This window comes from Lepidochelys kempii, chromosome 1 (assembly GCF_965140265.1).
Source record: "Lepidochelys kempii isolate rLepKem1 chromosome 1, rLepKem1.hap2, whole genome shotgun sequence".
In the NCBI taxonomy this organism is placed as follows: domain Eukaryota; kingdom Metazoa; phylum Chordata; order Testudines; family Cheloniidae; genus Lepidochelys; species Lepidochelys kempii.
This window is the reverse complement of record NC_133256.1, coordinates 249,169,598-249,196,771: the sequence shown is the minus strand read 5'-3', so window position 1 is coordinate 249,196,771 and position 27,174 is coordinate 249,169,598. Positions and strand designations below refer to the sequence as shown.

General features: G+C 42.4%; 1 protein-coding gene across 5 annotated transcripts in view; it reads right to left on the bottom strand.

The window, feature by feature from the left end:
* TBXAS1 (thromboxane A synthase 1) overlaps nucleotides 1-27,174 on the bottom strand; it is a 316,405-nt gene that overhangs the window by 190,059 nt on the left and 99,172 nt on the right. For all 5 annotated transcript variants that reach the window (XM_073323035.1, XM_073323050.1, XM_073323042.1 and 2 more), the window contains one exon: nucleotides 13,275-13,327. In XM_073323035.1, coding sequence (XP_073179136.1) covers nucleotides 13,275-13,327 — 53 coding nt within the window. The remainder of the gene's footprint in view (nucleotides 1-13,274; nucleotides 13,328-27,174) is intronic.

The following is a 27,174-nucleotide window of genomic DNA, read 5'->3' as shown; positions in this document are numbered from 1 at the left end:
ATTGCCGCCACCACAACAGCAGCGGAGCTGCTGCTGAATTGCTGCCACGGGACGCGGACTGCTGCCCCATTCTAATTGCCACCCCAAGCACCTGCTTGGAAAGCTGGTGCCTGGAGCCGGCCCTGCTCCCAATACCTTCTGTATCCTCACCACAGGACCTTCCTCCTGATGGCAGATAGCGTTTGTACTATTCAGTCCTCCAGCACCACGCCCTCTCACTCTCAGCTCCTTGTGCGCCCCTCACTGACTGAAGTGAGGTCCTTTTTAAACCAGATGCCCTGATTAGCCTGCCTTAATTGATTCTAGAAGCTTCTTAATTGGCTCCAGGTGTCCTAATTAGCCTGTCTGCCTTAATTGGTTCCAGCAAATTCCTGATTGTTCTGGAACTGCCCCTGTTACCTTACCCAGGGAAAAGGGACCAGCTTAACCTGGGGCTAATATATCTGCCTTCTATCACTCTCCTGTAGCCATCTGGCCCGACCCTGTCACAGGTCTTAGAGTAAAAGTTAGTCTCCAGGGGCTAATGTCTTGGAGATGGCCCATTGAAGCAGGAGGGACTTGTCACCCTTGCTGCTTATGCGATGCAAGGCTCAGTTGTCTAGCCTTGCTCCATCCCAATACTATCAATGAAAAACCATCGGAGACAACTGCAAACAATTGAAGCCACTTGGAAGTAAAAAGGAACATTACAACAGATGGGGAATCACCCTGTCTTTGAACAAAAACAAGACTGTTTCAGTATAACATGGAGGAGGGAAAGGCACTCTGGATCATTTGCTGAGGCGATATATTGTGGAGTGGGGGAAGGAGTGTTTTCATGAACATTTGGATCAAGGTTTCTGCAAACCAGCCAGACTGAACAGACTGAACTTTGGGGGGAAAACCTACTTTATTAAATAGGAAAGGTAACTAATATGTGTAGGCCCTAGTTTGCATTTTATGATTTTGTATTGTACTGTAACCATTTGTTTCCATCACTCTATCTTGTTTCTAATTGAATCTCTAGTCTTCCTTAAATAAACCTTCTTTTGTTTTATTACAAGTGCTGTTTGTTGTACGGGAGTGGTGGTTTAAGGTAGAACTAGTAAACTGCGGTACACTGCTTCTTTAAAGGCACAAGAGCTGGGATTTCTGTGAGTAGGGTGACCAGATGTCCCATTTTTGGGGACTTTTTCTTATATAGGCGCCTATTATCCCCCACCCTGTCCTGTTTTTCCACAGTTACTATCTGGTCACCCTATCTGTGAGTAGCCAGCATCAGGGGCTGGGTATCACAGAGCACACTGCAAAGGGACTTGCAACTAGAGCTTACCTATTGCTAACCTGCAAGGCAAAGACAGGACTGGCCTAGCCCGGAGGAGAGAGCTTGGCTAACAGGCTTTAGGGGGCTAACATCCAGCCACCACGGGCAAGGCTTCCTCTCACTAGAGGCAGGAGGAAACAAGGTGACTCACATTGGTGGATAACCCAAGAATCACCACTACCCCACCATAGAGAGTGTTCATGGAATACGAGCAATTGCACAAAGTTGCCCTCTGAAAACCTCCCACAAAGAAAGGAAAGGAGCCACTCATGTCACGTCATGACCAAAAAAGGCAGTTGATAAATTTAAAGGATCAGCATATCTTCAACCCAGGTTTCATATACCACTCTAAACACTTTGGTATTTGAGCCCTTTACAAGAAAATTAGCACAACGTTTTGCAATGGAGGAGAAGGCTATCTGGGTTTTTGCAGAGGGATAGGTTGCTTTTGTGTGGAGATGAGTTTTGCATTTGCACCTGACAGCTATGAACAATTCATAAAAGTTGTTTCAGGAATAGTTTGATTAAGCCATTAAAAGTAACAATGATTGAATCTAATTAACTTTGATATCCTGGCTCTGTGTAGAGAATCATACCACAAGGTAGCATTGTTCTGTGACATCAAACTTTTTAGGCTGGAATACTGTTATTTAAAAATGGAAAGACATAATGTTATATTGATTTTTTTAACTGACTGATTTTAACAAATTCCAGTTTCTGATAAAGCTTCTTTACATAGTCATGTCCTGAAAGTTTATATTGTTTTCAACATAGAAAAGATAAATTATTGATGTTTTTCTGTTGCTTGGATGATATTTGTAAGGATTTTTTTTAACCATAGAAGAAATTGGCTAATAGACTACAAAGGGCAACAGTCAAGCTGTCTATGCACAAAGTATTGTCAACTGGGGGAAAAAGAGAAATATATTTTTCATCCTATCAATTTCTTTCAGTTGCACTAGGTGTTTACTTGTAGCTGTAGGAGTTACACATTTTTCAGACAGAAAAGCAATTGTTAAGTTGTCCCTTTGATGGCCCTGATTCAGCCAGATACTTAAAGCATATGCCTAACTCAAAGCATGTGAGTTGCCCCATTGACTTTAGTGGGATTACTCAGGTGCTTCAGGTTAGACACGTCTTCAAGTACTTTGCTGAATAGGGCCCAAAGTTAGCAACTGTTTAAAGGGAAAAGTTAGATCTTTGCAATCCACAGAAGTAGGTCTAGGACTGATTAAGAACACTATAGGCTTGGTCTACACCTACAACTCAGGTCGACCTAGCTACATTGCTCAGGGTTATGACAAATTTCACACCCTGTGCGATGTAGTTAGGTTGACCCAACCCACACTGTAGGTGCAGCTAGGTCAACAGAAGAATTCTTCAATCAACCTGATTTACTACCTCTTGGGTGGGTGTATTTACTCTAGAGATGAAAGAGCCCCTTCTGCCGCTGTAGTGTCTACACTGCAGTGCTGCCATAGAGCGTGCAGTGTACATACTTGTAGAGTCAAAGGATCTTATCACAATGCGAGACGGAAGCAACAAAACAGAGCAAAAAAGAGGCAGAATGGTAAAAGATTTTATTCAGGCCAAAAAGCATATAATCCTTTTTAAAACATGGAAATCCAGCCCAAGGGAAACTAGCAAAACAAACCTTAATAGGGAAAATGTGAACCAGAGATTAAGAAGGCTGTATATCAAAAACAGAAAGGCTGATTTTTCCCCCCTCTCCATTCCTGCCCAGGCATGTCTTTCTCTAGATGAAATATGGAAAATGACTTGTTTAAAAAATAATAGGAGGCCTACATGGAGTCCATTAAAACCACCAGCAGAAAAGGAGAAAAAAATTACACAAGATAAGGTTATTTCAGAAAATTGTGATTTTTTTGCATTGATTATCAGAAATAATGATGAAACACCTACTTTGGGATTACCCTTTCCAGGTGAGGAAGAATAAGGCATTGTCAGAGAAACAGGTATAAAAATAATCTTGTAAAATTAAATGACAATAAATACACTATTTCTGCGGGTAAACTAACTACATGATGAGGCCTAAAACTGTTCACTGGGTTGAAATCTTGGCCTTTTTGACTTGACTGGGACCAAAATTTTATTGTGGTATTCTGGGGAAGGGGTAGGGAAGGATAATTTCTGTGCACAGTTCCAGATCGACAGCCCTGAAAACGTATATCCCCTGTTTATCCACAGAATAGGTATAGCATAAGCAGTAGCCACACAAGCCTTCATCACAATGAGTCACCAGCATACCTCATCCCTGATGCAGAGGGACCACAAGCTGGAATGAGAATTCAGTGTCTACAACAATTTGATCCTTGGTCTATCTACAAAAATGGCTAACAAAGTCAACTAGTGCCATTTGCAATGGCATGTTTGGTGTGGACAGCCACTAAGAAAGCATTAATTCATTCTGCTTAGACTGCTGAAAAGCTCTTAGCTGGCTGTATAAAGTACAATCATATGCAGCGTTAGCCACATTTCAGCTTACTGACTGACTCCATATTCTACTGCTAATTCTTTGAGCCATCCAGCCCCCTAAATGACAAGATATGAATGATGTCTTTTTTTAGACAGATCAGATGTCATGTATTAAGAACATCCAGCCTGTTGTTTTACTTCCCAGACATTTCATTAAAATTTGTATAAGTTACTAATTATAAACTAATTATGTTTTATAAGAAAATGTAGCTCCGTTCACATCAAAGATACGACCCAGTTGCTTCTAGTATCCATGCAGATACCCCTAGCTTTCTTCCATACCCTGGGAACTCATTTTGTAGTACTGTGCTGACACCAAAAGGCTTATGTCCTAGGCTCAGCAGAGTTTGCTGCAGCTGCTTTGCTGAAGATGGATAACTTGCTCATAAGAAGTTTATAACAAACAACAAAACGGGATTATGAACAACACTGTGTTGCACATCACATCATTGGTGCTAAAGCTCTTGATTCTTTATACAGAGCCAGAAGTGTTCAGCAGGAGCCTAAAAACGAACTAAAATGTGCTAAACAAAGAACAAAAGCCCTGCCCCAAAGAGCTCACAATGTCATAGCACACAAGGGTGTGAGCAAAGAAGGATATATAGTTGCTAGGCTTCACAGAGCAGGCAGGTGTTCAGAATTTTATTGACGGAGAAGGAATTGGGGGCCTACACTAACTGGGAGCAGTTCCATGCTCTAGGCATATCAAGAAAGAACACTGCAACCACGAATTACAGTGCAGTCTGCTGCAAAAATGCTTTAGAACCTTCATGGTAAGTCCTTCATTCTGACTGGACCCTTGTGCCCACATGGAGTTTACTGTAGGTTCAAGCCCTAGTAGGTGACTCATGCCAGTTGTATCTACCACCTGTCATTCTAATATTGTACTGTATTTTTCTGTAATTCTCCACGCTATGTTCTTCAGGACAGGAAATCTATTACTTATTTTGACACAGCTCTTCTACTATGCACCATCAATGTGCACCTATGGTGCCATATAAATAATGATAATGCAATCACAATGTCCAATCAAATGCACATGGAGCGTATATGTAAAATAGGATTAAGTCATAGCCTCTAAAAACCTGGTAACATTCTACTAGACCGGAGGTTTTCAAACTGTGGGGTGCACCCCCCAGGGGAGTGGGCGACGAGGACCATTCAGGGGGGGCAAGGGGTGATGCCAGGTAGCTCAGACCTCAGCCCCCCAGGGTGGAACTCTGAAAAGGAGCACCACCTCCATCCCAACTCACCTCTTTTTGTCTGGGTTGGGGGCGGGGGAGGTGAGGCACAACCAAAAATTGTAAAATCAAAGGGGGGGGCTCAGCTAAAATACGTTTGAAAAACCACTGTTCTAGACACATTTCTGATTCTGTGTAATATTTTCCCCATACTTCTCTTCATCCACTAAGGCTGAAGTTTCGTGCCACCTCTTTCCCACCAGAAGGCATATCCTTGAATTGAAATGGGACAATCGGATGCAAGGAAAATAAGTAGAAGACTTAGAAATTGGGGGCTCATCTGAGGAATAAGCTACAGAACACAATAAATCCCACAGAAACCAAGATCCTATTTCGCTAGTAAGAAGAAGGGGAACAACAACATAAATAATGTTATTTCTAAATAGAATGTTTGTCGTCGTTTTTGCATGAAAAATCAGCACATTTATTATAAGCATCTTTGTAGGTGGTATTTCAGGATAAAACTGAGTTATATACACATGAACAGCCACTTTATTTGGTGATCCTAGCTCTTGAAAACTGAAGTGGGCAGCATGAATCCATTCATTTCAATGGAATTAGAACATTGCATCTCTCCTTGTGTATTGAACCCAAGAGTAGTTTGTTTTCCCTTTGGTGCCCATTCTGGACCCTCCCTATATGAAAATAGACAGGAGTTTCACATCACACATTCACTGCTGGAGGTTATTTGCATTGTCTCTCTCTGTAAAGGAACAATGACATCACCTCTCCTTTGGTTCTACACACAGGAGCAAAAAAAAAAAAAAAAAAGGTATTGTGACCTAGAAAACCTTGCTTGAAACAATTCCCTACGACTTGAGGTCGTTTGGAATGGAAGGGATATATTGTTTTGACTTGATTAAAGCTGAAAAGTTGATTTGACGTCCTGTTGTCAAGGAAACCAATTCACATACGAAAGAAAACAGTTGTGATGGTATCATTCAGACAATTCAAGTGACCTTAGGAGGGGGGCAGGGGAGAATAACGGCTTCCATTCCAAAGATCTGTATTAAACACACTTCACCACTGTGAAAATACATATCATTGCTCTTCATGCTTATTGGGAAGCTGTTTTCAATCTGAAAACAGCAAAATGTCAGATCTCCTCCAAGGCCATCAGGTCAAATGCCTTGATTCTGGTCATACATGCACACCTGCCACATAACGTTTGTTACCTTTATTCACAAGAACTGTAAGACTCAAACAGAAGAAGTTGTGGGAATGAGGAAGGAGTTTCATGCATTGGGTAGATCATAATAATACACGTGTGTGCACATACACACACACACAGGCAGCCACTAGAGGCCCAAACATTTTCCGAGAACCACTAATTGACCACTTACATCAAGCATGGTAACAGTTGCATCGGATGAAGTGAGCTGTAGCTCACGAAAGCTTATGCTCAAATAAATTTGTTAGTCTCTAAGGTGCCACAAGTCCTCCTTTTCTTTTTGCAGATACAGACCAACAGGGCTGCTACTCTGAAAAGTGTCCCAAAGATTCCTTTTCCTGGAAGATTTCAAGAGTAGCATTTATTCCCTGCCAATCTCCTGGATCCCTGACAAATCAGGTTTCTCTCTAGGACACTGCCCAGAAACTGTCCTGGTATTGAACAACCTTCTCTTGGCCTTGTACAGTGTGACCCAAGAACCTCTTAATGACAACTGGCAAGGGAGTCTCAGGAATGTCCTGATTCTGGAATGTGCATTCTGATTCACCAAAGAATCATAGAATCATAGGTTTAGAAGGGACCACAAGGGTCATCTAGTCAAGCCCCCGCCATGATGCAGGATTTGTTGTGTCTAAACCATCCAAGACAGATGGCTATCCAGACTCCTTTTGAAAACCTCCAGCAAAGAAGCTTCCACAATCTTCCTAGGAGGTCTGTTCCACTGTCCTACTGTTCTTACAGTTAGGAAGTTCTTCCACATTCTATATTTATGTATTTCGGTTTTTTTCCCTAAGTGTTGCACCTTACATTTGTCTTTGCTGAATTTAATTGAATGTCATGTGAGATCTTAAGTGAAAGCCGGGCCACACTGGTCCTTAATATTGTTGTCAAATGTATGTACAGATACTTTGTAAAAAATTATATATATATACACACTGAAAATATGTTCTTAGATGGAGAAACAGGTCTTCTGTCACACAAGAAGTGTTTGTTCACCTGTCTCTCTGTTGGGATGTTAAGTAAACATTGTAAGCTAACCTAATGGATACCATTTACATTTGAAGTTATTGAAGAGATGTGAAGTCAACAAGGCAGCTGCACACAGGAAAAACAAACCAAAGATGGTTATACTGACTCTGGGTACAGATAATGAATTTTGAGGCTATAAGCAGAAGGCAAAGAAAACACTGCCTTATACTACATCCACGAAGTAAATGGACAGTGCATTTACATTCATGAAAACAGGATCTCAGCCAACCTTGGTTGAAATGCTGCAGAGGACTATGGAGGTAAGATAAACTTCTTTAGACAGGAGATTAACCTATTAGTTAAATGTAGCACCTAGAAAGCGTTTTATCATTTTGTTTGATATGTAACCATTTGTTTCCAATATTCTCACTCATCATCACTTGACTCTTGAATCTCTGTTAATAAACTTATTCTGGTTTGCACTGTAAATGTATCTCAGTGCTGTGATACTAGGCAAGGTGCTGATCCTGAGTTCAGTCATTCAAGCAGGTGTGTACATTCTTCCTTTGGAGACAGCAGACCTGGTATTTCTGTGAGTATTCAGTGGATAAGGGGCTGAACACTACAGGGGAATGCTTCAAAGGGACTCCAGGACTGGGGCACACTTATTGTTAACCTGCAAGGCAAAGTAAGGGCTGGCATAGCCCAGAGAAGAGTGCTTAGGTGGCTAATAGGTTGGTGGTGTCAGGGAGCTGGCACCAGTTAAGCGCAAGCAAGATTCCTTCATGCTGGAGATTGCGGGGGGGGGGGCGGGGAAGAGGAGTTGGTAACAAGGTGACTCACAGTCCTGGATATCCCGCAAACCATCACATCCAGGAAAGAAACCTCTGTGCTGCTAGTGCTAGATGTCTCTGCAGCCTTCAGCACCATTAGTGAGACAGAGCTGAAGATACCTTTACAAGACCTTGCAGGAGTAAACAGCGCAGCAGTGTGCTGGATCCACTCATTCCTATCGGCCAGACCCCAGAGAGACAGGATATATACCTATGTATCATCTTATGTGCAATCTAACAAGGCTTAGTGCTTTCTCTCATCCTCCAACATCTACAAGAGACCACTCGGAGACAGTGTGACTCATATGCTACCAGTTCATTGTTCTACTGACACTGCCCTGCCATCACCAATGCCTGAAGGAATGGGTAAGCAGAGGAGTGAAAACCAGAGAGCTCTAGATCAACTTAGAAAAAACAGATGTGATACTAATTAGAATGCGGAAAACATACTGAGGAACTAATGCCAGTGCTCTATCATCACCATTGTTTAAGGGCACAAGACTACAGATCTTTGGAATAATATGAAGCCTCAGAGTCATGCTCAGTCCATTACTACCCCAGACAAATCCAAAGTGCCACAGTGGTGATGAACATCTTTTTCTATTTCTCACCGGCCAGGACACTATATCATTTCCTCTCAGTCGAGGATCTAGCCACTGACAGCCATGATATCATTACCTCTTGGTTTTATCTCTGCAAGACACTTTCCCTAGAGTTGAATGTGACTGCCAGAAGAAGGATGCAATTGGTACAGCAAATACCTCAGACAACAAGGCTGACACAATATTACACCACTGCTCTGCGAATTGCATTCTCCTCCCATTCAATTCAGAGCGTGAGTTTTAAGTCCTGGCCTAGTCTACAAAGCCCTATGGACTATCTTATATTGGTAGGGGAAGTAGAAGTGGGTGGCAACCTGGGCAGCAGTGACCATGAGATGGTTGAGTTCAGAATCCTCACAAAAGGAAGAAAGGAGAGTAGCAAAATACGGACCATGGAATTCAGAAAAGCGGACTTTGACTCCCTTAGGGAAATGATGGGTAGGAACCCCTGGGAGGCTAATATGAGGGGGAAAGGAGTCCAAGAGAGCTGGCTGTATTTTAAAGAAGCCTTACTGAAGGCACAGGAACAAGCCATCCTGATGTGCAGAAAGAATAGCAAATAAGGCAGGTGACCAGCTTGGCTTAACAGTGAAATATTCGGTGGGCTTAAACACAAAAAGGAAGCTTCCACAAGAAGTAGAAACTTGGACAGATGACTAGGGAGGAGTATAAAAATATTGCTCGAGCATGCAGAGGTGTAAGCAGGAAGGCCAAAACACAAGTGGAGTTGCAGCAAGCAAGGGATGTGAAGGGTAACAAGAAGGGTTTCTACAGGTATGTTAGCAACAAGAAAAAGGTCAGGGAAAGTGTGGGACCTTTAATGAATGGGGGAGGTAACCTAGCGACAGATGATGTGGAAAAAGCTGAAGTACTCAATGCTTTTTTGGCCTCAGTCTTCACAGACAAGGTCAGCTCCCGCACTCCTGTCCTGGGCAACACAGTATGGGGAGGAGGTGAGCAGCCCTCAGTGGTGAAAGAACAAGTTAAGGATTATTTAGAAAAGCTGGACATGCACAAGTCCATGGGTCCAGATCTAATGCATCCGAGGGTGCTGAGGGAATTAGCTGATGTGATTGCAGAGCCATTGGCCATTATCTTTGAAAACTCGTGGCAACTGGGGGAGGTCCCAGACAATTGGAAAAAGGCAAATACAGTGGGAAGAAGGAGAACCTGGGGAACTACAAACCGGTCAGCCTCACCTCAGTCCTGGAAAAATCACGGAGTAGGTCCTCAAGAAAACCATTTTGAAGCCCTTGAAGGAGAGGAAGGTGATCAGGAAGAGTCAACACGGATTCATCAAGGGCAAGTCACGCCTGACCAACCTGATTGCCTTCTATGATGAGATAACTGGCCCTGTGGATATGGGGAAAGCAGTGGATGTGATAAATCTTTACTTTAGCAAAGATTTTGATACAGTCTCCCACAGTATTCTTGCCAGCAAGTTAAAAAAGTATAGATTGGATGAATGGACTATAAGGTGGATAGAAAGCTGAATAGACTGTCGGGCTCAATGGGTAGTGATCAACGGCTCGATGTCTAGTTGGCAGCCGGTCTCAAGCGGAGCTCCCCAGGGGTTGGTTTTGTTCAACATCTTTATTAATGATCTGGATGATGGGATGGATTGCACCCTCAGCAAGTTCGCAGATGACACTAAGCTGGGGGGAGAGGCAGATATGCTGGAGGGTAGGGATAGGGTCCAAAGTGACCTAGACAAATTGGAGGATTGGGTCAAAAGAAATCTGATGAGGTTCAACAAGGATAAATGCAGAGTCCTGCACTTAAGACGGAAGAATCCCATGCACTGCTACAGGCTGGGGACCGACTGGCTAAGCAGCAGTTCTGCAGAAAAGGACCTGGGGATTACAAGAAGGCTAACAGCATATTGGGCTGCATTAGCAGGAGCATTGCCAGCAGGTTGAGGGAAGTGATTATTCCCCTCTATTTGGCACTGGTGAGGCCACATCTGGAGTACTGCTTCCAGTTTTGGGCCCCTCACTACAGAAAGGATGTGGACAAATTGGACAGAGTCCAGCGGAGGGCAACAGAAATGATCAGAGGGCTGGGGCACATGGCTTATGAGGAGAGGCTGAGGGAACTGGGCTTATTTAGTCTGCAGAAGAGAAGAGTGGGGGGGATTTGACAGCAGCCGTCAACTACCTGAAGGGGGGTTCCAAAGAGGATGGAGCTCGGCTATTCTCAGCGGTGGCAGATGACAGAACAAGGAGCAATGGTCTCAAGTTGCAGTGCGGGAGGTCTAGGTTGGATATTAGGAAACACTATTTCACTAGGAGGGTGGTGAAGCACTGGAATGGGTTACCTAAGGAGGTGGTAGAATCTCCATCCTTAGAAGTTTTTAAGGCCCGGCATGACAAAGCCCTGGCTGGGATGATTTAGTTGGTGTTGGTCCTGCCTTGAGCAGGGGGTTGGATTAGATGACCTCCTGAGGTCTCTTCCAATCCTAATTTTCTATGACTTTATGATTCTATGATTTTGCAAACCACCTCATCCTCTGCTATCTGCACACATAGTTGTGGGATGACACAGCTGCAGAGACCCTGGTTTAGATTGTCAGAAATAGGGAGTGGAGTATTTTTTTAGCAGTGAGAACTCCATTAGGTCTGAACCTCAACTTGCCTGTCTTCAGATTAATTATAAAACACTGCTCTTTGATAAAGCTTTGCTGCAGGAACAACATCCAAAACATATTTATAATCTACACACACTCACACGCATCTCTGAACTTCTGTGGAACAGGGAAGAAAAAAAACCTTTCAGGACTATTTATGCTTTCTTTGTTTGCACTGTTGTTATAGCCACATTAATTCCAGGATATGAGGGAGATAAGGTGGGTGAGGTAATATCTTTTATTGGACCAATATCTGCTGGTGAGAGAGACAAGTTTTCAATCTCCACAGAGCTCTTCATCAGGTCTCAGAAAGGTAATCAGAGCATCACAGCTACATACAAGGTGAAACAGATTGTTAAGCATAAGAAGTTAAAACATGTTGCAAGAAACCATTCAAAATGAAGTAGGCAACTGAGACTTCAGCAGTCAGAGGACAAAAGGGAATTAGTGGGTTACAGATTGTTGTAAGGAGACATAAAAACAGTGTCTCCATTGAGTCTATGCTTTCTTTGTAATTATTGGTCTGTATTTATATATCAAAGTAATAAGCACATTGGAAATACCAAGGATAGAGAGAATCTGGAAGTCATTATTTCCACTTAGGATAGAAAAGAATGGAAGTAAAAGTGCAGTTCCAGCACTATTATAACAATGCAAAACTTGTACTACCAATGAGGGATTCAAAGAAACGGGAAATATTTGACTTTAGGGGAGTCCCTGTGTATTCTTCCTGAGGTGTAGTCCCTCCTCAGCACTAGTAAGTGGTTAACTACAGCTGGAGGACAGGGGAAAGAGGTGTGCAATTTTTACTTTTTACTTCATGATATTTTTTAAATGGATATTTTTGTACAGATATGGAGTGAGAGATTTGAACTCAAATCCACAGTATTTTGCAAAAGTGATTTTTTCTTAAATTAAATTAAATTTTGGTGAATGTTTCATTGTCTCATAGTGAAAACTCAGAATCACATAGGTGACAGGCATGTAAACCAAAGCAACTTTAAAGGCACTTCCTCCCCTCATCAATTCAATGTTCACATGAGAGAAGAGATATATTTTCCTTTGTGCAACGGCTACCAACACCCTTATTTTACCAAGGTGGTAGCTCTGTAAAGGCCTGAGAAAGACTGAGGGCTTGGCTACACTTGTGAGTTAGAGCGCATTAAAGCAGCCCAGTGCGCTCTAACTCACGATGCGTCCACACTGGCAAGGCACGTAGAGCGCTCTGACTCCGCAGCTAGAGCGCTCCTGGTAATCCACTTCGGCGAGTGGAATAACGTTTGATGCGCCCCCGCTGGAGCACCGCGGCAGCAGTGTGGACCCCCTGGTCTGTTAATGCACTCTGATCGGCCTCCAGAAGTGTCCCACAATGCCCGTTCTAGCCACTCTGGTCATCACTTTGAACTCTACTGCCCTGCCCTCAGGTGACCAATCATCAGACCTATCTTTAAATTCTCTGGGAATTTTGAAAATCCCCCTCCTGTTTGCTTAGCCAGGCGTGGAGTGCTCTCAGTGAATCTTTCCAAGTGACCACGCCTCCCCGCGCCAGGCTATCCCCAGTATGGAGCAATGGTGAGGTGCTGGACCTCATCAGCACCAGAATGGGAAGAGGTGCTCTGTGGGATAGCTGCCCACAATGCACTGCTCCCAATGCCGCTGCAAGTGCTGCAAATGTGGACACGTCAGTGCGCTTGCAGCTGTCGGTGTTGACAGACTGCAGCGCTTTCCCTGCTGCGCTCTACGAAGGCTGGTTTAACTCAAAGCGCTCTATATTTGCAAGTGTAGCCATGCCCTTAAGTCTAAGCAGAATTGTCTGTATGTTCAATGTTAGGACTTTTTTATATGGAGACACTCAAGAAAGGGAAGGCAAATCAATTAAAGGCGTGAAGTCTATGCACATCAGTGTGTTAACTTCCATCTGGATGCTTTTATTCAGGAGTAAAGTGGCATTAGTTCACTGTCACTAAGTTGCAAACCAACAAGAAAACAGCAGCAACAATGAACAAAGTAAAGAAAGAGTATTGCTAGCTTACCCACAAACAGGTCCATACTCCTTGATCAGTTTTGTATGGTTTTCCCAAAATCCCTGAGTAAAGAGAAAGAGAGTTACCACAGTATTATCATTGACTATATATGGCATTACCAGAACATTTGAGATCCTAGAATGCAGGGTTACCAACACTCGTGATATCTGGTGTTTTTCTTAAATCCCAGCTCCTGGAGTAATGTTACTATATGAGAACCTCAGCTTTCATTTAAGAAAAAACAACATCACCACAACTTTCTGGTTCTCCAGGTTGCAGAAAGACACTTGAAAATGTGAGCTCTAAAGGCTCAAAATGCAAATACAAGGCCAAAGAAAATTTTTTAAAAAAATTTTAAGCCAATCTTATGATTTTGGGGCCTGACTCATAATCTTTGTATGTTTGTGCTTCGAAATGCACAAAATGGAGAAACTAATAGAGAGTAGGAATATGACTTACTCATTGCACACAAGAGAAATAAAGGGAAAAAAAGTAAAAAAACCCGCACCAATAAAACATTATCTCACAAATAAAAAAACCCTGCTTGGTTCGAGTTTAATGCTAAGTAGTCACTGGGGATAAACAGAAAAAATAAACAGCTTTATTTTAACAGACTTATTTTGAATTTTTACTTTTTGTGTTTCACTCTCGTACTTGAAGAAAACTGGTATCCATTTAGATAAGGAAATTTATTACTATACTAAATTGTTACCTACCACATAAATACAATTTGAGTAGCAGGAGGGGAGGTATAAAGTGCTTCCCCAAAAGTGAATAAACATGATTAAGACAAAACTATAGTATTCAGAAAATCATATGGTATTGTATTTATCACTTAGATAGGGAAAGTAACTGCAGTATGACCTTGCTAATCTGCATTTCTATAATCCATGGGCTATCTCCATTCTCACTAGCAAAATGAGTCATTAGCAAAATGGTGCATTGAGGTCGCAGATGAAGACTTTACTCCTTTTACAACATACTATGGAATATTGGCTAAAGCAGTATGAAATATAAATAATTAAAATTAAATCATAGTCCATATAAATGTATGAAACACATTGTAATGCAGTATCTGTGCTTTTGTTGTTGTTGCTTTTTGCACTGAAATAATTCAAAAAATCTGGCAGTTGACAAGGGCTCCCCCATTTAACAGAGCAAATTAAAAATATTTTTTCTACTTTAGATAAAATTAAATACAATTCTTTTTTAATAGGCAGTTGTATAGGGTTTTTTGAATTCTTAAAGTAAATCCACGTTGAACTTTTAATTTTTTTAATCGCAGGGTTTTTAACATGTGATTTGTTCCATGGAACTGAGTTACCACCAGTTTCGTAATCGTGTGTTTATTTGTGTTCTAATTATATAACAGAAAGATAGAGTAAAAATATCAGCGAGCATAATGACTTTAGATTTTAGAAAACATAATGATGAGAGGAGATGAAATTTTAAAAGGAACAATTTAGGCTGAATGTCAGGAAAATCTTTCTGAGACACAAGATGAGTGAGGTAATCTTTTTTATTGGACCAACTTCTGTTGGTGAGAAAGACAAGCTTTCAAACCACACAGAAAGAAAAGGAGTACTTGTGGCACCTTAGAGACTAACCAATTTATTTGAGCATAAGCTTTCCTGAGCTACAACTCACTTCTTCTACAGGACTGGGGAAAGAATTTCCAGCCTTACAGCAAAATGCAAAGTGAAACAGATTGTTTAGCATAAGTACTTAGCACATATTGTAAGAGACCATTCAGGATAGAGTTGCTTGAATGTTTGTCTCTCTCATAGCCAGCAGAAGTTGGTCCAATAAAAGCTATTACCTCACCCACCTTGTCTGTCTAATATCCTGGGACCAACACTGCCACAACTATACTACATAGAACAATGGAAGATATAGGAAGGTCTAGAGTTCTATTACCCTGTCAGCTTGTAGTGATTCAGTCTTCACTGGCAGGGCTCCAATAAACACTAAAGCTTACGTCCCCTGGCATAACTCCCAACAAAGGGGTGTGGTGGAAACACCACCTTGTCCTTCCCCTTAAGTGAATCCTGCCTGAAGCGCAGCAAGCCTTGCAGGTTAAGGGAGGTGCATTTGCAACTTCTTTGCACCGGTTGAGGTGCATTTGGCCCTATGAGGTATTATTGTAGGGTAGCCCCGGATTGTAACTGCAATAATAGTCTGCACATATACCGTGATTGAGGATCTACAAACCATTGAGCAGCTGTTTTACAAAGAAACTGAGGCAGAGAGCTTTAATTGACTTGCTAAATGCCACACACTGTATCAGTGGCAGAGCTAAAATTAGAATTTAGGAGCTCTACCTCCTAGTCACGTACTCAGTGCATTATCTACTGCTACAGCTTAAGAACAACAGGGGTGGTGGTGGTGATGGAGTGGAGGAAGTGAAATAATTTGTTAGTCTCTAAGGTACCACAAGTAAGCCTTTTCTTTCTGCGAATACAGACTAACACGGCTGCTACTCTGAAACCTATAGTTTTTCAGGAATCAGGAGGAAAATGTAGCATAGACTATGCCATCTGTAATGATACCTAAGTGCATGAGTGTTGACCTTGAATTTACCACTTTAACTAATGTGTCACAATCTCTAATTGTAAAAAAGTGGGCAGTTATGCTGTTCCAAGTTAGAAAAATCACTTCTCCTTTCTCGTTTTCTGAAAGGCTACAGAATGTGACTGATCACAAACACCACCTCAGGAAAAGGTTTTTAAATTGCACTTGGCCCTCACAATTAGCTGCCATCCTGCTGATGGGCCATTATCAAAGAGATAACACATGCATGCAAGCTGAAGGATTCCTTTCCTGAGGAAGGCATATTTAGCAGCAACTGGTACACCATGGAAACAGCAGCTGAAGTGGTTTAACTGCCTGAAACCCAGAAAGCTTTTTCTTTACATAGTTTGTGCCAGCTTCCTCACAGGATGTTTGCATTCTCTCCTCTCTTTGATTGATTGTAAGTTATCAAATGTATCTGTGTACAGAACAACGCATAGGGCCAAATTCTGCTCTCAGACACACACAGCCCAGGTAGAACTCCTGCTGAAGGAAATGAGAATTACAGCTGTCAGGGAGAGTAGAATTTGGCCACTAGAAACTACCTTAAGCAATTTCATGTTAAGATTTCAGGCTGTGCAGCACATAAATCAGGGAAATCAGAAAAGACAATGTGGACTCAAGTCTCCATTTTTAAAAGTGGATTCTCCCAGAGAAGGATTCCCTCTCCCCCCCCCCCCACAACACACACACTACTGCATTCACCAGGTTACTTCTCCAGACTCTCAAAAGACCTGTGTTGCAGAGACCTTCCCCTCCAGTTGAGAATGGACAGAGGCATCTCTGTCCGGAGTCACTGTATCCAATGTTTTCAGAAATGGCCACTAGTTTTGTATCTCTCAATTTTTGGATGCTAAGCATGGGACATCATGGACCTGTTCTTCTGAGGTGCTGAGCACCTTCAGTTCTCACAGACTTCAAGTGGAGTCCTGAGGACTCGGCACTTCTAAAAGATAGGGCTCAAGGTGATTCAAGCTGATTACCAGAAAAATGGAAGCATCAAAATTCTGCGGCCACTTTGGAAAATGTTGGGGCTCTGCAATTTGACAACAGATCATATGACTTGTGAAATTAACTAGGGTCCTTGCTGGGATCACAAGAGGCAGGGTACAATGGTTTTAATGAGAGCACATGCGCTGGGATGCAATACAGGTCTGTCGTTGCCCACAGCTCAAGAATTTAGTCAACAAAATAATTTCTACAGGAAAAACTTCTTCTAGAACATAGGGTAGCCCAAGGTACTTAAATGGGAACACAAGTGGTATTGGACCACATGGTAATGGAGATATGTCACTCAAGCACCACTGAATGAGCAGCATTCTAATTTAAGAATAACAGAGAACAGATTTATTTTATTACGTGTTTATGACAAGTATCACCTTGACAGACCTGGAGACAGCATTCCTCTCACCACAGAACAAATGAAGCATGAGCAACAGCATTTCCCTCACCACAGAACACATGAAGCATGAGCAACAGCAGTGCAAGCTTCCTTGCATTGCCCAGTAAAAAAATGCCTCAACTCTGGCCTGAAATGAACATCTCTGCGGTTTCATGCCCATTCAAATGTTGGCTTGAGAATATCAGTTGTGGTGTTATCTGATGCCAACACCTGTTCATGAGGGACTGGACAGACACCAAGTCTCTTCACCTAGGCCACTCAAAGGTCACTACCAAGATAGTCGGGATTCAAACCTGTAACCTAGAAACCAAAGGCTCCATATCCCATTACTAAACCCATGTGCTGTTCGGTCCCTCAGTCATATGTTGTATTTTGTGTCATGAAGATATTCTTAACTGGAGCATCACTATTTAAATATCCATATCAAATAAAGAGAAAAAATCCATATAGCTATCCACTTACATCAGGTAACAGAAACTAATAGCATTTAGGGCTGGGACTTTTAAAAGGAGCCCAAGGCAACTAGGTACCAATTCCCATTGAAATCCAATGGGTTTTGTGTGCCTACCACCCAAATGATCATATATATTTCAAAACATGAGCTAGCAACACTTGAATTATAATAAGGCCAGAGCTCACTTTTAAGGAATGACTCCCTGGATGGTTCAATCTCCTCAGTAATAATCATAGAGGAAACACTAGGAGGCCAGCAGACAGCAAGGAAGAGAACCAGAGTGAATTTCTATCCAGCACTATTCTAAACCATGTACATAGTTTGTTTCCTTTGATCATCATTCCTAATAGCTGTCCTTTGTGTGTAATTTGGTTTAATTTATGTGTGTGCCATTTCAGATTTTAAAAAACATATATAAGCCTTCCAAATTTATTAAAAACAGCCTTCCTACCCTTTATAGTTATTAAGAGAGGTTAGTGTTATGTAATTATGTTAATCCTCATTTGTAAAGGCTAATTAACTGAATGCTAATTGAATCTGCATATGAAAATTAGGACAATGTGTTCTCATTGTACAATTATAAAAAATTACCTGAACTAAATACCAAGAAAACTGTAAATTATTTTTTACCTTTATTCGCTATAATACTATCTATTAACAATGGCCTTTGCTTTGCAAAGAACTGGCTAGACACAACCCTGAGTTGCTTCTACAAGCCTTTCATTTTGAAATGACTATTTTCCCCCTTTGATGCTCTCTCTCTTAACCAACGCTTTATAGACATGACTCCTTTCCCGGTGCAGAAGCTGTGTTTGTATCTTTCTCTAGGGTCCAAGCCAATGCCACCCAATGTACTAGATGGCATGAGATGATTCAGTCAATAGCTAATACCTTGCCCCAAAAGCTCAAACCCATCACCTCTGCAATACAGCATACACAAGGCTAGATAACAGATTATCACTGCACTAGCCTTTCACCCCAGGAGACATGGGGTCAAATTCTCATTCAAGTCACAAGGAGAAATGAATCCTGTCTTATTCTAGTCTCTCTATGTGTCTGTTACAAAACAAAGACAGTTAGCAACAACTATCAGCCTTTGCTCCAAAGAGCCAGAGACTGTAATATCAAGAGCTACAAGAGGGAATTAACAAAATCCCATCACACTTACTAGTATTAGTTGAATCTCCCCATTAACCAGGTTAAGACATTCATTCAGAGCATTAGTAATTATAACCTCACTTTCTCCTACCTCCACTTTCAGACATGCACATTATCTTCTGTCTCAAGGTCTTGTTGCACTTTACAAACATTAGGTTAGCCTCACAACACCCCAGAGATAGGTAAGTGTAAAGCCTATTTCACAGATGGGGAAACTGAGGTTCAAGATTAAGTAATTTGCCAAATGTCACACAGAAAGTCAATGGCGGAGCTGGGAACAGGACACAAATTTCTGTTTCCAAGCTCTGTGTCTTACAAGACCATTCTTTCTCCTCCATCTTTCATAGGAACACAGGACACTATACCAGACTGAACCATCAACAGCCCTTCAGGTTTGATGTTTTCTGCCTATGGCTATGTCCTATGTCTGAAACTTAAAAGGAAGTCAGAGTCAAAACCCATATATCCAACCAACTGTGCATTATTTTACATAGAGGGAGATTTCTTTCTGACCCCTGTGTTCAGCACCAGATTCAACTACCCTTATCTTAATATACATGACCAAAAATGTAATTAGTCATAAAATTATCCAGACCTTTTAAAAAAATCCAGCTCACTGATTTCCTGCAGTGGTGAATTCTCCAGGCAGACTATACTGTGTGAACTTTTATTTGTTTGGAAGTTAACTGCCATTAACTTAGATCTTGTTCTTATCTGATGTGTGGTTGTAACTGCAATTTCCCTGTTTATTATTTATATCTGTGGTTCCCAAATTTGTTCATACTGCAACTCCCTGACAAATATTTTAAAACAGGGTGGCTCCCCACAACCAAATACTGGGTTTCTGGGGAGGGGTTTTGTTTTGTTTTAACAACTCAGCACCCTAGACTCAAGAGCACTAGAGTTAGGACAGCTTTACAGTTTTATTCAACTGTATAGTTTGTTTAATGATATTATCTGATCAAATCTGGGTTTTTAAAACTATAATTTGAAAATATGGATTTATTGGCATGTTCAGACATAGCTGAAGTATGATTTGAGTGAGAATAATGGGCCTACTTCAAACTGCACAGTGTTTGGTTGAATCTCTGACTGATTTATGTCTGGCACTTTCTCCAAGTTTAAATTTCTATGTTTAGTTTTCACAGAAATCCTTGTTGAAAACTCAGATTTACAGAGATCACGGGACGCAAATGGAAGCAACACTTCCACAGCTTCATCATGGAGTTGCTCATACTCTCCTTCAACAGAAATCCAGAATTTGTGAGATTTGAAAATTTGGTCTTCAGTATGTGATCACCTGACAATTCTAAGATATTTTCTTGAGCCAAGATAAGGTTGGAACGGAGACAAGTATTACGAAAAGCAGATTTTTAATCCAATCGGTATCATCTTCTTCAGCCGCACGTTTGCTACCTGCAGGCTGAGCACTTGGTAAAAACTGTTCCATTATACAGACGCAACTTTTTCTCCTTCAGCCCCCTTCCCCTAGGAAATCTCTCAGCTGAAAGCCACCTGCTGGAGTGGAGGACAAAGAAAGTGCCAGCAGCACAAGACAAAGACCCACAGATAAAATGCAGGATTTCCAGGTTTATGGATCTTGGGTGGCAGATAGAACACGCCTGGTCGGGATTCTTGGGGTGTGTCTGTGCAGATTGGTGCCTGTGCTTTTTCAGGGAGTTTCTTGAGCAAATGGTGTAGTTTCTTTTGGTAACCCTCAGTGGGATCAGAGGGTAATGGCCTGTAGAATGTGGTGTTAGAGAACTAGGACCCTGGTGCTATTCACATTTTTTCTTATCATGCAAAACTTGGGGTAGGGTACAGGCTCATCTAACCCTATACGTGAACCAGCACCAGGCCTGGTCATTGCTTGGATGGGAGGCCTCAAAAGAAAACTCAAGCACTGCAGGAAGTGGTGTTATTTATTTAGTAGGGGGTAGTCTCTGGGACTTTTTTGAAGCAATTCCCCAGCATTTTGCTAGGAAACGCTGTGTTGGTGAAATGGGAGACTTAAAATCAAAGCCACTCTATTACCTGTGGTCACTGAAAAGCCCATGTCCAAGACTGTGGAACAAATTCCCCCAGAAACTAAACATCATTACAAACCTCACTACCTTCCGCTCCAAGTGCAAGGGCACTTCTTTGACCTCATCTTCTCTTGCACACACATAGTGCGTACACTTAAGCCTGGTCTACACTACAAAATTTGGTGACAAAAGTGTGGAGGTGTACACACTGAAATGCTCCTCTTGCTGAATCAGAACTTCTTTTCCACTCTGGAAAGGTCTAGCCAGTCCCAGCACTCCGGCTCTGCCGTTCAGGATGCAGGAGAGGGGAGCTCCAGTAAGTGATCATTTTGCTTTGATACTGCACAGTGACAGGAGATTGAGCTCTCATGCATTTCCTTATATGGCAGAGGAGGGATAAGGGACAGAAACTAACAACAGAATCTGTCCATCTATGCAGTGGGGCCACAGTGGAAAAGTTTGTTAAGGTCCATGGGGATGTCTCTGGAATCCTCCATAGAGATCTCCAGGAAGCTTTCCTGTAGGTATTCTGCAAACCTCTGCCGAAGGTTCCTTATCAGAGCTGCTTTGTTTCTCCCCCCACTGTAGGAAACTTTGCCGTGACACACGGCAATTATCCCTGCAGAGACCAGAACGGCACACAGGTGAGCAGCATATGGAGCCAGTCTGAAACCACCACACATGCAGAAGATGTATCCCTGCATTCTGGGTTACCATTAGGAATAAAATATTTGGCTCAGTTACCCTAGCCTGTGGAAAAGGATACCAATATTCAGAATAGGCTCCCTAGCCGCTTATAGTAACCCCCTTTGCAAATCACCCTTTGTCCCTTCTTGCCCTTTCCCCCTTGCCCATCCTCTCTCCGCAGTGAACTCCCCATAATTGGGGCTCGCGGTGACCTGTGTGCTAGCCAAGGGACAGTGAGAAAGAGGTGTGTGTAACTTTTGTGATTCATGGCTGCGAGCACACTCACAATACTGTCTCTGTTCATTGTTTCTTTGCCTTCTGCAGATGTGGCCTTGAGAACACACTCCTCCACACCAGTGGAGCGCCTCTATCAGACCCAGGAGGAGTAAGGAGGATATGTTTCACAAAATGCTGCAGTCAACAGATGCAGCACAGAATGAAACAAGAGCATGGAGGGAGACAATAAATGAAAGACTGAAGCTGGATAGCCAGGAGAGGACATAGGAGCAGGAGCGGATGAAAAAGCTCCAGATATGTTGAAGTCCTCATTAGCCTGCAAGCAGAGCAAATCCACACCCAACTCCCCTTCCAGCCACTACAGAACTTCGATCCACGCCCTCCCCAAAATCCCCCACCGTACTCATCATGTGTTCCTGGTCCCTCACAGTGCCCCATGCACTCCATGCCTGGGGACTGGTTTTCCAATGAAAACTGGAATTACACCCAGCTGTGAGAGCCCTTACCTCGAGGCTGTTCCTTATTTTCATGTCCCCTGTTTGTCCAAAATTTTGTGTTTTATCCTGTTATTAAACATGAGTCTTTGAAATAAAATGAATCTTTATTTGTGACATATATACATACATCGCTCAGAGCTAACATTGAAACACATTGGCTGTACATAGGAATATTTGCTCCTTGCAATTAATGTTCGAGAAGCAAGCACTATAGGGGTAATTCATGGCAGCAAGTAAACATTGCTTTGCCGAATGCATCACATACTGACACATTACTGGGAATCATTGTCAAAATGTTCCTTCAAAGCCTCTTTGATTTGAATAGCCTCCTGCTGCGCCCCTCTAATTGCCCTTGTATCTGGCTGCTCAAAATCAACAGCCAGCCGATCAATCTCAGTGGCTCACCCCTGGGAAAACCTTTCCCCATTTGATTCATAAATATTATGCAGAGTACAGCAGGCTGCAATAACTATCAGAATATTTTCCTCTCTGAAGGCTAAACGGCCAAAAAGATAGCACCAGCGACCTTTTAATTGGCCAAAGGCACATTCAATGCTCATTCGGCACCTGCTGAGCCTGTTGTTGAAGCGTTCTCTGCTGCTGTCTAGGTTCCTGGTGTAAAGTTTCATAAGCCACAGAAGCAAGGGGTATCTGGGGTCTCCAAGGATCACTATGGGCATTTGCACATCCCCCATTGGAATCTTCTGGTCTAGAAAGAAAGTCCCAGTGTGCAGCTTTCCATTGAGTCCAGTGTTCCAAAAGATGTGTGCATCATACACCTTCCCTGACTACCTGCACTGACGTCAGTGAAACGGCCAAGGTGATCTACCAGCACCTGCAAGACCATGAAGAAGTAGCCCTTTCAGTTGACGTACTCCAACCAAAGATGGTTGGGGACCAAAATTGCGATATACGTTCCATCTACCACCCCACCGCAGTTAGGGAATCCCATCACCTCAAAGCCATCAATTTTTTCCTATACACTACCAAGAGTCACAGTCCTTTGTTGCAGGAGGCGATCAATGGCCCTGCACACTTGCAACACCACAGCTCCCAAGGTGGACTTTCCAACTCCAAACTGATTTGTGACTGACCAATAGCTGTCGAGAGTTGCCAGCTTCCACACAGCAATCGCCAGTCACTTTTTCACAGTGAGGGCAGCTCTCATTCTGGTATCCTTGCACCGCAGCTCCACACACAGTTCCAGAAAGATGGCTTTGCGCGTCCGTAAATTCTGCAGTCACTGCTTGTCATTCCATACGTGCATCACAATACAATTCCACCACTCAGCGCTTGTTTTCCAAGCTGAGTACTGTTATTCCACTGTGGTAAGGTGTCCCGTGAATGCCAACAGAAATCTTGAACTATTTGTTTCCATGGCAGACAGCAGGGCAGGCATCACTGATTCACTTTCTGTTTCTCAGCTCATGAAATACTGCAGGACCAGCTGTGTTGTGTTCACAATGCTCATAGCCACTCTGGTCAGCAGTTCAGGATCCACACTGCTAGGTAGAGATGGCAGGTGCACAGTTTATAAGGGCTGTTGAAAAACAGCGTGAAACGAAGTAGAAAGCCCATGGAATGATGGGATGGAAAGAACTGCATCATGGGATGGCAAGCACGTCCCCATGACGCACTGCAATCTGTTCCCAGAGCTCTCAGCAGCAGAGGGTGGTGAGTTGTACAGTGGGATAGCTACCCACAATGAAACACTCTCTCTGTCAATGTAAGAGCAACAACTGTGGGCGCACTCAACTGAAACAAGGAACCTTGTGTGGAAGGGCTCCACCAATGTTATTAAATTGACTTATGATCATCAACAAAACTTAAGTCAGCTTAACTCTGTAGTGTAGACATGACCTTAGTAAATAACTCTCCCCCCAAAAAAACAAAGTACTACCCTGCACCCACAATTCTTCCACTGGCAAGAGGCTGAGAGACAAGTTACTGGAAGCTGATCATATACTACAGTGACGTGAGTGAGGTATAAGAACCTGTGTAGAATAGAACAGATATATTACTTTTTGCAACAAGAGTGTTGGTCCACCATCCTGGTCAAACTTCGACTGGTTAAGTACACTTTTTCAGCTATGAAAAAAAAAAACAACCCTGTAGTTTCAGTGGGATAAGTTACTCTTTATGTTCTGTTCTGAACTGCAAGGCAGTGTAATAAGGCTGCTATTTTCCACTCCGTAGGTGGTTCATATGATCCATATATATAAAAAACACACAGTCATGTATAAACTAAGACATTCATGCCAAAATTTTAACTCACTAACTATGGACTAGAGAAAGAAAATGCTGAATTATACTCTGAAAGGTCTAATGGAACAGCTACAGTATCCCAATTACCACACTGATATTTGAGCAGGATCAAGAGAGAGTTGATAAGAATTGCCAGAAAGAGTTGGAAAAGCATAGGGAGACTGGGAAGAAGGCCACTGAGGTACAAGACAACACTGAGGACTGGAGAAATTACAGGCCACCAGCCAAACTGAAGTTTGGAAAGCACCAAGAAACAACATAGTGGCAACAATGATTAGTGAGAGGGGTATGGGACAAGCTTCTAAGGGGCAAGGAGCTGGGTCTAGAATTGAACTGGCTCATACATCAATCACTCATTTTTGTTTGTTTCTAGATCACCAGTTAGGGCCAACTTCTAGAATACTATAGGGGACTACCTTGTAAATCAGTTTTAGCGCTTCATGACCTTTGATGAAAGTACTAGGGTTGCCAACCCTCCAGGATTGTCTTGGAGTCTCCAGGAATGAAAGATTAATTTTTAATTAAAGATTATGCCATGGGATGAAACCTCTGGGAATATACTCAACCAAAATTGGCAACCCTACTATGTACCTGCAACATTTGTCAGGGGCTGATGGATGAGGCACACTTTCAGCTGAGTTCATCTGCCCCATGAGAGGGTGGCTTGGAGACTATGTTCAGTACAAATGCTGCACAGAATATGATGCCTGGGCACAATGCATGTAGTCAAGAGGAACTGCTGCTCCCTCGAATTAATGAGATTACTAGGAAATCAGATGTATTACAGAAAGCAACCACTGCCTAGGACAAAACGCTGAACCCACTGATCTTTCCAAACACATAACCTATGGGGCTATAAGAGGGGGAACAGCAGCAGGTAAGCACAGCTCATTAAAATCCCCAGTTATTATTGCTATATAATTATTACACATAAAAACTACATTTAATGAATATTCTCCAAGTTGCCAAGTCAAACACATCTATGTTAGGAAACGCCAGAATTCAAACGATAGCCTTTGGAACCTTGGACAAGACAAGGAGTAATGGTCTCAAGTTGCAGTGGGGGCGGTTTAGGTTGGATATTAGGAAAAACTTTTTCACTAGGAGGGTGGTGAAACACTGGAATGCGTTACCTAGGGAGGTGGTAGAATCTCCTTCCTTAGAAGTTTTTAAGGTCAGGCTTGACAAAGCCCTGGCTGGGATGATTTAATTGGGGATTGGTCCTGCTTTGAGCAGGGGGTTGGACTAGATGACCTCCTGAGGTCCCTTCCAACCCTGATATTCTATGATTCTATGATTCTATATGCATTATGGGACAGTCTTTAATTACATGATCACATGCTATTTTTCCACAGGACTCCTACCTCATTCAGTGAACAGGATGGACGGAGCTCACTTAATGAGCAGATATTCAATATTGTGTTTTGCCCTTGTTGTTCAATGTGTGGCCCCAGGCTTTATTTACTGCAGCTATTCAAACCCTGCTCTGACATCTGAATTATTAATTTCCTCATGAATTTTTCTTTGGTGCTCATCACTGTATCAGAGTGTTTCACAAGCAATTTATTTTCACAACACACCTGTGAGATAACAGGGTAGTATCATCTCCATTTTACAAAAGAGGAGCTGAGACACAGATATTTAACCTCAAAAGTTTCCACTAATTTGGGATGCCCAATCTGGACACCTAAGACCAATTTTTTCAGACTACTTAGCATTATATAGCAATGTATATGTTCAAAGCACACCTCCATTGAGACTGTCCTCTCTCTTCCAGCAAGCCCCTGCTTCATTCACTAAACACCTTCCAACTTTTGCAACAAATGAAGTGAGGTCCTACAGACAACAGTTCTTTTAATGTGACCCTGATTCAATCCCAGAGCAGGGTCCATCCTGTGTACTGAATGCGGCAGGGGTCATGTGGAAAAAATGGAATGTTATTGTGTCATTAAAGACTACGTCATAATGCACATACACAAGGAGGACAAATAAAAGTTGCACAGCTCTTGATACCGGACGAACTATTGTGGGATGTTGCAACTGGAATTTCCCCACATACCAACAAAAGGACAAACAATTTTTGCGGTTCTGCCCTCTTCCCCATGAAGATAATCATACAAGTGGATTCTTCCCATCAGCTGAGTTTGCAGCTCAGAGAACATGGCAGGAGGAAGATAAAACCCTTAACAAGAAGGAAGTGATTATCTCTAAGCTGCTTGGACTCCAGGGGGCAAGGATTTCTAGGCATAAGCAAAAGATTACCCCGGGGGGCATTCTGCACCAAAAAAATTAAAACTTCTGCACCAAAAAGTTCAAAATTATGCAAATTTAATTGTCAAAATAACACTACATAATCACGCCAGTTTCAATTATTTTCGTAATTTATTTCAAAATACCTGTCAGCAAGTATGTCTGTAACAATACAGACACACACAAAAATTCCCACAGGAGTAGAGAGTTAAATAAACCCCTATGACAACCCAGTTCCTGTTTCTCTGCTCCCTTTCCCCTGCCCCAGAGCCCAGCCAGGGGGCCAGACACTCACAACCTCCCACACCCCGCCCCGAGCCCACCTGCAGGGTCCCCCCCAACCAATACACTCCCCCCCCCC